Source organism: Sinocyclocheilus rhinocerous, unplaced genomic scaffold (genome assembly GCF_001515625.1).
Source record: "Sinocyclocheilus rhinocerous isolate Xijiao unplaced genomic scaffold, SAMN03320098_v1.1 scaffold760, whole genome shotgun sequence".
Taxonomy (NCBI): domain Eukaryota; kingdom Metazoa; phylum Chordata; class Actinopteri; order Cypriniformes; family Cyprinidae; genus Sinocyclocheilus; species Sinocyclocheilus rhinocerous.
In genome coordinates, this window is record NW_015667422.1 from 1,026,482 (window position 1) to 1,038,608 (window position 12,127).

A 12,127-nucleotide genomic window follows, 5' to 3' on the forward strand; every position below is an offset into this window, starting at 1 on the left:
ATAGCTGGCCAATCACAGCTCACCTCGCTTTTTCAGACCGATGAGTTTTGTAAAAATCGACGCGTTTCAGAAAGGCGGGGCATAGAGGAGAAGCAATAATGTACAGTACGTGGAAAATAATGTGTTTTTTTAACCTTAAACCGCATAAACACATTTCATTACACCAAATACACAAAATAATGTTCTTTTTATCAGCATCATATGACCCCTTTAAGAACCATTTGTTTCATGGCAAAGTCCTTGCGTTAAAGCAATAGATATAGGATATGTGAGTTTCGATTGACCATCAGACAGAATTTAGGAAATCTAAGCTGCATACTGACTCCTGAAATTATTTCAGGAGAGGAAAGATGTCTATGGGAATAAAGAAACAATAAGGGGTGTCACACATACTTCTGTGCTCAAAACTGTCTTAATCCATCCTCTATCACTTATCACCATTGTATCCATTTATCTCAGCCCTTTGGATAATCTAATATCGTTTCAGCAGTTAATTACAGACATTAACACAAAGATAAGTCTCTTTGAACCCTCATCGGATTTCACAGCAGTGGAGGGAAAATCCCTTCTCTTTGTTGACTGTACTCCGTACGTCGGATGGGCTTCTTGTGATAGTAACACAATACCGGTCATACATCCTTCCCGCAGCTCGACTTGTTTTCTGTTCTTGTAAGGTGCTGACAGTCATATTCCCCTTCGGGATCTAGATTAGCCGTATTGCTTCAATCAGGGGTCACCACTATCCTGAATGAGAATTTGATTGATGTTTCAAGATCTGTGTTGAAGACGACTGAAAGGACAGCAGACTTTGAGCGGACTGGTGAAGCTAGACTGTTTTTGGACTGGGTTCTGATTATATTATTGCAGAAAATGTATGTGGTGAAATACTTCCTTCTATTTCAGCTTTATGAGCACAGACAACTATAAGACAGACATCTGTTGTGATCTGTTTGCTCTATTTGTTTGAGCATCTTGACCATCCTGGCACAGCATGATCAAGCAAAGAATTCAAAAGAAAAACACAATAACCACAATATCAATATTGAGAAGCAAAGTAAGAGAAGTCTTGTTTTCAGAAAATATATATTGAATAAAGTTGTTTTTTTACTGCATCGACAGCTTTTTTTTTGTCTTGTTGAAAGCATAAAATTCATTTTAGTGAGGTTTATCCTAAAAAAATGAAATGCAAAAAACACAATATCCTATCAATATCAATATCGAGAAGCAAAGTAAGAGTCTTGTAAGTCTTGTTTTCAGAAAATCTTTTTTTTTTGTCTTGTTGCAAGCATAAATCTATCTTATTTTAGTGAGGTTTATCCTAAAATGCATTAAGGATGTGAAATGTGTTAATTCACACATTTCAACACATCTAAAAGATTTTGTTATCTTACATAATTTTGCTTCCTAAACAAAATGCATACTGCTTTAGGTCGGTTTAGATATTTGTAATGGAAAAATATAATACTGATCATTTCAACTTGCCATTAAAACTTATGAGGCAAGGTATATGTTAAAAGCAGGTGGAGAGTTTATATTTTTGATAAAGCACTTACATGAATGTTTCACTGAAATTTTGTGTTATTTGAGCTGTAAAGTTGTCTGAATTGTCAGTTCAAGGTGGACCTATTTTTTTAACCTAGAGGAGTATCTGATGGTGCATTACCAACATCATTCCTCCAGACTAAGGTGTTGTTCACACAGAATGCATTATTGTGTTTCGCTGTGCTGCTTTGCATTGTTTTTCAGTGTAAACATTAGTTACGGTAAGGCCAGTTCTTTTTTACAAATAGTTTTTTTCAGACAGTTTGTTTTAATAAACCAGTTTGTTCACGCAATGACGTCATGTATACGTGATGCTATTAATAATGAACCCAATAATGATGATTTTTACATAAATCAAGACAAAGCCATAAGAAATACACATTTCAATCCTGTTTATGAAACCCTCAGCAAACAGTTCTCAGCATGTTGGAGCATGCTTTAAGCAAGCGCTTTAAGGGCTTTATGGCTTCTATGCTGTTAAGGGTCTAGGCCAATGTGAATTGTATGGCTGACACCAGAACACATCCATGATGGAGAATAAGATCGCACACACAGAGTACTGAAAGGGTTAAACTATATGACTTAATAGATACTGTATTAATACACACTAAGCATGCTCACAAACACACATACACATTTTTTTGTAGATATAGATATTTAAAATAACTGATAGGTAACAAAATGCTTACTGTATGTCTGCTGTTTATGACACCATTTTTCAGGTTTAAATTTAATCATAATGTGGCATAATTGTAAAAACTGATATGTCTGTATAAATGCATTGGTAAACTTTGAGTAAACGTCAGTTTAAATGTAATAATAATGATTTTATAATGTGTAAATATAAATTATAATAAAATTGCAATTTCAGGGAATTTACTATAGAAATATAGTGCTTTAAACCTTTATATAACTATTACAGTGTCATTTTTTGTCCAGTTTCAATAAAATTGTGCATGCTTTTGTAACGAGATAAATTATTATAGTTTGGGGGTTCTTTAAGTTAATGGGATCGCACTTTCTGTTGGTTATGCCGGTGGAGCTGTTGCCTTGAGCTTGAACGATCTGCAGCAGAGCTAGGGAAAAATGCTGTAGGTGGAGCTCTAACATGACTACATGACTAACTATTTTCGGTCTCTTCTACTGCTCTGTGTGTGGGTGACTGCAAATTAATTCCAATATCATCCACATTCAGAGTGCTTGTCCTGGTGAAGGGTGGGACCGAGTCAGATAAAGCCAAAGGTCACATTGGTGCCGTGACCCAGATGGGAGTGAGGCTCAGGGGGGTGAGTGTAACAGACGCCAGCTGGTAGGTGCTGTGCAGGTAAACCTCACTCACCTGGGGCCAGTTGCATAAAAGGTTTAGACTGGATTTACAAGTTAGTCATCTAATTTTTTCTTTAAGACTATTCATAATTTTTTTTAATTCAGTTAAATAAAAGCATAGATTAGTCTAAGTTAATTCCAAAAATAAGACTAAGACTGATTACTTATTGGCTGCTAGTTGGTCAAACTCGTACTTAAGACACTGTCTTAACATAAAGGCTAAGTTTATGCAACTGGCCCCAGATCTCAAGGGGCGCACTAGCGCTGCAGTCTTTAGCCTCCTTGTTAGTGCACATCTACACGGGTTCAAGTCCCACTCGAAGCAGGTGCGAGTAGGACCCGGGGGGTTACACTTGTTTAGAATCATACGATGCATGAGTTTACAGAGTTTTGTGAAGTTTTGAGTTTTCTTTGAGGATTCATAGGCTTTTGGGTACACTAGATCAAGACCATATTTTTAATTGACCCTGTTATAGCTGACCAAATGCAAAGGTTACATTTTTTTTTGTTAATTATTGGCCTGAATTGTACTGCACTGATTTTATTGATTTTTGAATTAAAAAAACAGCAAAGTAGGTTTTTTTTTAAATAATCCCAAATATTTAAAGAACGATTTGATTGACAGCAGTAGTCCTAGAGGCAAATTTGTATTTCAGAATGAGTAGATCGATCATATGATATGAAGATCTAGTGTATGTGTGAATATACAGTGGGTACGGAAAGTATTCAGACCCCCTTAAATTTTTCACTCTTTGTTATATTGCAGCCATTTGCTAAAATCATTTAAGTTAATTTTTTTTCCTCATTAATGTACACACAGCACCCCATATTGACAGAAAAACACAGAATTGTTGACATCTTTGCAGATTTATTAAAAAAGAAAAACTGAAAAATGCTCAGTATTTAGTAGAAGCACCCATTTGATCTAATACAGCCATGAGTCTTTTTGGGAAAGATGCAACAAGTTATTCACACCTGGATTTGGGGATCCTCTGCCATTCCTCCTTGCAAATCCTCTCCAGTTCTGTCAGGTTGGACGGTAAACGTTGGTGGACAGCCATTTTTAGGTCTCTCCAGAGATGCTCAATTGGGTTTAAGTCAGGGATCTGGCAAAAAAATTAACTTAAATGATTTTAGCAAATGGCTGCAATATAACAAAGAGTGAAAAATTTAAGGGGGTCTGAATACTTTCCGTACCCACTGTATGAGCAAGCCTGTTGTAGACATGTGAGTTCTACTATCCCTCTAATTTTCAAGTCTCTACAATTTACAGTTTGGTCTACCCGATAAGTTTTAAGTGGAGAATGCTGATCCTTGGCCATTCTAACAATTACAATAGGGTTTCAGCGCTACACGCGTGAACCCCTAAAAATCCCAAATATTGGCCTATATATTGACCTGGTTGATTGGTCGTCCACTAGCACAGTAACTGGACAACAAATCAAATTTCTAGCATGATCATATTTGCTGAAATTGCAGCTGCCTAACACCACTTCTTTTGAAATTACTCAGACACACATGCTTCTGTCTAGTTGTGTGTGTGTGAAACAAAACTGCATCTCCATCTGAAATAGATTTGACTGAGCAAATAAAGAGAAATGCAAAATAAGCATAAATGATACTTACATATAATGGGGCTTGACAAGGACTAAGTTTCATGACTCTGGACACTGAAAAGATAAAAAAAAAAAAAAACAGTATGAAGTCAGTGCAAACAAAGCTGTACATCATCAGATCAACCAGAATACTGATGCCGTTTTCAGCCTAATTATAAAAGGAGGTTTATGATTCAATAAGTTTGAGCATGAAAATACCCTCAGCAAATGTGGAACTAATTCAAATTAGCACCTCTACTGACAATACAACAGCTGTTTGATAAATGGCACTTCAGGCCTAAAAGATATTCATGAGTGTGACTCACACCTTCAGAGTGCAAGACATGCTAAAATACACTGCTGATTCACAGGCCTGTAATTACCAGAAAAGTGATGTGTTTAAATGTTTAAGAGAACACCAAGTTCATGGGTGAATCTCACGAAACATGTCAAGATGATGTCCTGGTCATATTTCACGGCAAAAATCAAAAGAAAGAGACAGGCGGGGCCGTTCTTGGGGGGGGGCAACTGGTGCGGCCACACCGGGCCCCGCGGGGAACGAACCGAGGGGGATGTTTTTATGCCGTTTACCCTCATAGAACAAACTAATTCTTTAATTAACAACCAGTCTGACATGCAATACATCAGCCAGCCATTCTTTCATTGGTTAAAACAGCGCTGCTATATTTAAGGTGAAAGGTGAAAAGATAAACAGACAGCTCTAATAATACCCATCCTAATCCTCTTCTCTTGTACTCGGATTGCTCTACCTTCCCTCTTCACACAACCTTTACATTTTACCTTTAATATCCGGTTTTGCAATGCAAATTACTTTGTTTTCAGCATCGTCTTGTTTTCCAGAAGAAAACATATCAGCACACATTTACTTGGGAGGCAAAATTGTGTAAGATAAGTTTTGTTCTCAGAAAATACACATTCACACATTTTCTTGCAACTTCTTTTTTTCTCTATAGCTGCTTTTAACACTTTATTTTAAAGACCAATTCTCAGTATTAACTAGCATGCATATTACTAGCGTGCTCTCTGTTTATTAGCAGTTATATATACATACAAATATTTGAATATATTTATGATTTCATGCTAATTAGTAACCCTGCATTGGTACACGGTCTCTCAATACTCCAAATTCATTAACATTAGAACTAGGTTAAGAATAAATACACGTGTATGAATGTTTTGTGAATAAGGCAGAATTTTTTGTGAGAAGTCCTTCAATGCGTATGAATATGAATAATCTATGCAATTATTAGTTAATGAATTAGTTAGTGATTTCTTCTGTGCAGGACTGAAACACCTGGCTGAACCTGAATGCAGTAATGACCAGTGAAACTGCCTTTAAGCTGTCTAACATTTCACTACAATACACCTGTGCTGTAAGATGATATATACCTATATAAGCTTATACTTCAAATGGCAATACGTGGAGTTCATCTACATCAAAGGAGAAACATGGCTTCCCACCTTGAGGTGTGGCTCTTCTGGGTTTCTTTTCATAATGTTCTATTGCACAAAGAGTAATACCAGCAACAATTTAAAAGGGGAAGTTGTTTCATCACACACAGGCACTGAAACACTTTGCTGATGTGACAATAACAAAGATCAAATATAGATTTCCTCCCAGCTGAAATGGTTACGGAAACCTCTTTCTCTGACACCTGCTTATTTATAGTAATGAACAATACTGACTTCATGAGGACGGAGGGAAATTCCTGGAGACAAACTGAGTTTTATCAACACGGGCATTTAGAAACAGTTATATGAACAGACTGAGGTAGAGCTGGGTACATATACATATTATATATAGGTATATATATTTATACCACCTGCATAGGGCTGCATGATTAATCGAATGCGATTGTTATGCGCATTTTGTTCAGCCCTACACCTGCAGGGATGATGTATTTTTGTAGGCCAATTCAGAAGTTAACATCATCGATCCTTTATATTCATCCTCCCGGTTTCCACAAAAATATTGATCAGCATAAATGTTTTCAATATTGATAATAATAAGAAATGTTTCTATAGCAGCAGATTTCTGAAGGATCATGTGACACTGAAGACTGATGCTGAAAATTCAGCTTTGCATAACAGGAATAATTCACATTTTAAAATATAAATAGAGAACCCTTATTTAAAATTGTAATAATATTACATAATCGAAACTTGACGTTAAATTTCAAGCTTGAGCACTAGAGAATTACTGAAAAACCTATCAGCATGTTTCACCCTCAAACGAAGCGTTCCATCGCATGATGATCCATGAGGACCCTGCAATCAATGTCTTTTCGAATTCCATGCATCTGCAAAATGACAAATTATAATAATTCGATCTGACCTAACAATCGGGGCAGCTTATCTGAATTATGAGATAATTATCATGTGTCAAGACTCTGAATGGAGGCCCAAGAAGATTATTAGGCCTTTGAGTTTGGGTAAACCTCAGTGATCAGCATAGTGCAACTTTTGTGCGGCAAAATACTGCACAGTCAATGTTTAAAACAAGCAATAACATGCTCAGGTACTGGCCTTGGTAGTGTCGAAATAATCAGGGCTGCATAAGTGCCTCAGGTGTGAAATTTAATTAGCGGACAACGTTGCTGAAGAAACAGCTACTTTTGTTTTGCTTTTTAATCTTTTTTGCCCCCAAGTGATATAACAAACCCCTACTCTATATTAAAATGTATTTCTATATCAAATAAGCCTGTCTTTTTTAAACAAAGCAGAGTAATTATGCACACACTATAGGAGTAATTTCATACAAAAGACCGCAATATATATGTATATGAGTCCAATCTAATTCTAGCTGGATAGTTAGATGAATATGAATTATCATAAACCCTAGAGGTTTCTGATATGACATGACAGTCGTTCTCAGCTGGTGGGTTGCAACCCAAAGATGGGCCACAAGTCTGATCTGATAAGTTTGTGGACAACAGGAAAGAAAATGCTAAATTCAAATAATGAAAAAGTACAATAAAGATTCTTCTATACCACTATATGCTTATACAGAGAAAGAGAGACAAAGAGAGAGAGAAGAACCTAATCCAATGAGGAAGTATTTTGTATTAGTAGTAATGACACAACTAAATTATTTTTTAACGACACCAAATTTAAAGTTTTCCTTTAGCTGAAAAACAAAACCAAAACTTAATAAAGTTAAAAAACGTAATTAAATTTAGGTAATTGGGTAATTATTTGTTGTTCAGGGTGTCATGTTCTTTAAGGAAAAGTTCACCCATAAAAAGAAAAATTGCTGAAAATATACTCACTCTCAGGCCATCCAAGATGTAGATGAGTCTGTTTTTTCCATCAGATTTGGAGAAATTTATCATTACACCACTTGCTCACCAGTGGATCCTCTGCAGTGAATGGGTGCCGTCAGAATGAGTGTCCAAACAGTTGATAAAAACATCACAATAACCCACAAGTAATCCCCATGATTCCAGTCCATCAGTTAAAATCTTAAAAAAGTGAAAAACTGCGTGCTTGTAAGAAAAAAAATATTAAGGCATTTTAACCACCCATAATAACACTTCTCCCAGTGAAGCAGTCTACCCCCTGTTGTCCTCCACAGACGTATTTGTTTCCAACTGTTTTGGACTGGATTTCACTTTTAAACGGTGCTTGATTTGTACATATTTCTCTCCTGATTCAGACAAGATGACTTTTTAGGGGAGAAAGCAATATTATAGATACAGGACTCGTATGTTAGATGGAAGCAACGGTTTAAAGATAAAAACGTCTTAATGATGAATTTGTTTTTTACATGCAGCTTTTCACTTCACAAGATGTTAACTGATGGACTGCAGTGGTGTGGATTACTTGTGGATTATTGTGATGTTTTTAATCAGCTGTTTGGACTCTTATTCTGACAGCACCCATTCACTGCAGAGGATTCATTGGTGAGAAAGTGATATAATACTAAATTTCTCCAAATCTGTTCCAGTAAAGAAACAAATTCAACTAAGTTGGACATACCACCCACTCCTAGTATGAATAGCCAAATAAATAGGTTTACAATATAGGTAGGGCACTATTTTTGTGGGTTTCAGGCATTATTCAGATTATTCAGACACCACATGACCAAGTTCAGTGCAGTTGCTTGCCAATTGTGTGAGCAAAAACTTGATCGTACTATACAGAAAATTGTACAGCATCAGGTATATACCACTGTTTTTGTTTCAAGCACATGGAACAGCAACACTCAATAGTGACATCTGATACTGGTGTCCCTTACTGACACCTGATCGTGACTACTGAGCCTGCTTCGTTTTTACATTTGAGAAAAGACTTGGCAAGATCAGCCAGTATAAACATGTTTGGTTTAAACACATATAGCTTAACTGGGAAAAAAAGAAGTATAACAAACAGGAATTTCAGTTTCTCCCTGCATCAAAAATGAGACATCAGATAAACATCTGCAAAGAACTGAAAAAGTGAATGAAGTAGTTCTCAGTGACACGAGTCTCAAGATTTGTCATGAATGTCATAGTGCAATATTATGTCAACAATAAACCCGAGTCATTATGAATGCAAAATTATAAATTGTCCTTCTGGGTGTGGAAACTGAGTGCTATTAAATGTCATTTGAGACATAAAGCTTCTTTTATTACTCTGACCTGAAAAGACCACACCTTCTGATCAATGCACGTTTTGAAGTGGTTCCTGATCTACTGCAGTTCAAAAGCTGCAGTGAAATTGTAACTGTTTGTAGTCTATGGAGTTCTCCAGAAAGCCACATTAGTAATGCTTGAGTGAGTGTGTGTGTGTGTGTTTTGGGGGAGGGTCACAAATGAAAGGTGTGGAGGTGGAGCTTGATGTGTAACTATTTGGTTTGTTTGAATTGCCATAGCAACAATGATTGAAACTTCAAAGCATGAGGGCCACAGTTCTGTCCAAGACCATGAGATAAGTGTTACAGCTGGAAAACCACAGCATATTTATCAACATACCCATTGAAAACCATCTGTTTAATCAGATCTCTACCTGACAAGACAAGCAGCACTTTTATTCCTCAAACACTACCATTTAAAAGCTTGGGCTCAGCAAGATTTTTTAAAGACATTTATGCTCAAGGACACATTCAATTATGATAGTAAAGACATTTTTGTTATATTTCCATTTTTTTTAAATTATTTCTACTTTCTTTTAGGCTTGCTGTTGTGGTCTATGTGTTCGACGGTACACTGAATACATTACTTGCCCACCGCGGTACTGCCCCCACTGTATTTTTGCTTTTTATAGAAATAAAAACTATTTAGTTCAGTTGGACAATGGATGCTACAATTGTAAACTGAAAGCATCTGTTCTGCTCCATATAGCGCACGCTCCAAAGCCACAGCACAGTCAAAGACTATAGAAAACCCAAGACGTGTCACTCGGAATGGGCAAAAATGCAACGCTCAATATGGCCGCTCTATCGAAGGAAGCACCGCCTTCTGAATAAAAGAGCCAATCACTAATCAGTAAAGTAATGGCACTTCAGCTGCCGTTAGAAGTCCCGGTTGCTATAGTAACAGTCAGCGTTCTGGAGATTTGCGATTTAAAATGCTATTTTAAAAAACTCCAGTTCACGTTAATTAAAACTCCAGTACAATTCTGTACACTGTAGAAAAACATGGATTATGTCTACTTCAAATTTCTTTTGAGAGAAGTATTATTTTTTTATGGATTGGCCATTATTGCACGCTATAAACACATGTAATGTCTGGAAGCCGGAGGGTGCCCTCGCACAGAAACCACATATGCATCACAAAAGTAATAGAGCTCCTGATGTTCCAGGAAATCCCTAATATGGACAAAGACATCCAGCTGTCGCTGTAGCTGACTTAAAAGAGATAGAAACGTTTTGAATGACGCAACATTAAGACAATAAACACTCGACTGCGACAATGTATAGTTTATCGGTGTTCTTCAAGCCGTCTCGGGTATTTTCATAATAATTTTGTATATTTATAATCCATTGCTTATCAACATAACCTTTTTTACAGTATAGAATATATTTTCTGACACATTCTGTGATAAGAAGCCACATCAGATCACAAAAGTTATTTCAAACACTCAACTGATGTTGTGGAGTAAAAACATGTTGTAATGTTCTCTTTTGTTGGACAGCAGGTTTAGAAACGCTTCTCATTACAAGTCATAGTCATCACGGCGTGTGTTGTTTTCAAATTTGCGTTATAAGCGGGGAGGCGTTTCCTCATCTCAGCACGCAGACTCACGGACACACACAAACAGAGCCAGTTCGGAGAGAAATAAAACGCACAGAAATTATTTAAAAGCAAAATCGAAAAAAATTAAAGAAATAAATTAAAAATACAACAACAAAAAAAACACAAATTAATGACTACTGTACTGTGCTCGCTTAAGAAATCAGACGGCGGGAATAGAGGGGGGATCGAGCGGGATTTTGTGTTGCTATCGATCTGCGGCCTCTTTTTAATGAAAGGCCTCACGCATTTCTCAATCATGCCTGCTTGCTATTTAGGGAATGAACCCAGCGTTCTGATTGGTCGAACTCTTCTTCTTTTGCTGTTGCTTGATTTGAGTACTATGCGTGCACAGGCGTCACCAGGTTTTTGCATATTTTAGAGCGACAAATCGTGCCAGCGTACTTTCAGGTTAAAATGCGTACTCGCTACGCAAAATGCATACAAGTTGGCAGGTCTGCGTAACATTCGAAAACATTTAAACTACTGAAAAAAAGAAATTTAAAGAAATTCTAAATTCGTTGTCTGCTGCCGATCACACTGCTCAATTTGCTCTATACCTGGCTCAGAACTCATGCCACAGGTTTTTATTACATATATTTCATATGCATTTCTCCTCACATTTTAACAAACTCCTCGTATGACATCTTACCTCAGATCTTGAGAACTCCAAGCTGAGTCCAGCAGAGCTCATAGATCCATTATTTCAGCATATTACGTGAATCAAACATACAAAAAAGCACACCTAAATCTTCACGCATCTCCAGTGCATGGCAAGTTAGGTCACAGCGCTGATTACTGGGAGCTAAATGCAGCTTTGTGTTTGGCAGCAGATAAGAGCCATGTGATGTCATGGGTGGGGGAGGATGAGGAGGCTGTGGCTCAGGTGTCTGTTTCCAAGAGCACTTGAGTAACAGAGGCCACTGCTGCTTACGGTGCCGTCTGATGCCTGTCTGGTTAATGTTCTCCTACCTGATGCTCTCAAAACCTGCGGTTATTGCTGTTTGCTCCTGCTGCTTTACTCCCTCACGGAATGGTTACCCTATTTATGGGTCAACATTTACCTGTAGCCTATTGCCTTACTGATGTCACATTGTAAAAACTGGAGGAGGAAACCCGGCCAAGAAACACTAAAAACAACACACATAACTAATCAATACAAATGATCAATTGGTCATTCCACCAGAGATTGAGAAACTACCATAAGCTTCAAGGGAACGTTTTTGTGTAACCCCTCTCTCCCGGGTCCTCACTGCCACACCTCGTTCTCGCTCCGAGTGGGTCTCCGGCATGGGAGGCGGGCGCACTAACAAGGAGGATAAAGAATGCAGCCTTTAGCGTCAGTCGCTAGTGCGTTTCTTGAGATCAAGGGAGTGAGGTTTTACCTGCACAGCACCTACTCGCTGGCCTCCGTTACACTCACCCCCCTAA

At 37.4% G+C, this 12,127-nt stretch overlaps 1 protein-coding gene across 1 annotated transcript in view; it reads right to left on the reverse strand.

Moving 5' to 3' along the window:
* LOC107733932 (A-kinase anchor protein 13-like) overlaps positions 1-11,491 on the reverse strand; it is a 72,749-nt gene extending 61,258 nt beyond the window's left edge. Inside the window, exons 1-2 of the mRNA XM_016545784.1 lie at positions 11,349-11,491; positions 4,495-4,538 (exon numbers count right to left, since the gene is read on the reverse strand). Coding sequence (XP_016401270.1) covers positions 4,495-4,527 — 33 coding nt within the window. The 5' untranslated portion in view covers positions 4,528-4,538; positions 11,349-11,491. The remainder of the gene's footprint in view (positions 1-4,494; positions 4,539-11,348) is intronic.
* Between the last annotated feature and the right edge of the window lie 636 nt (positions 11,492-12,127).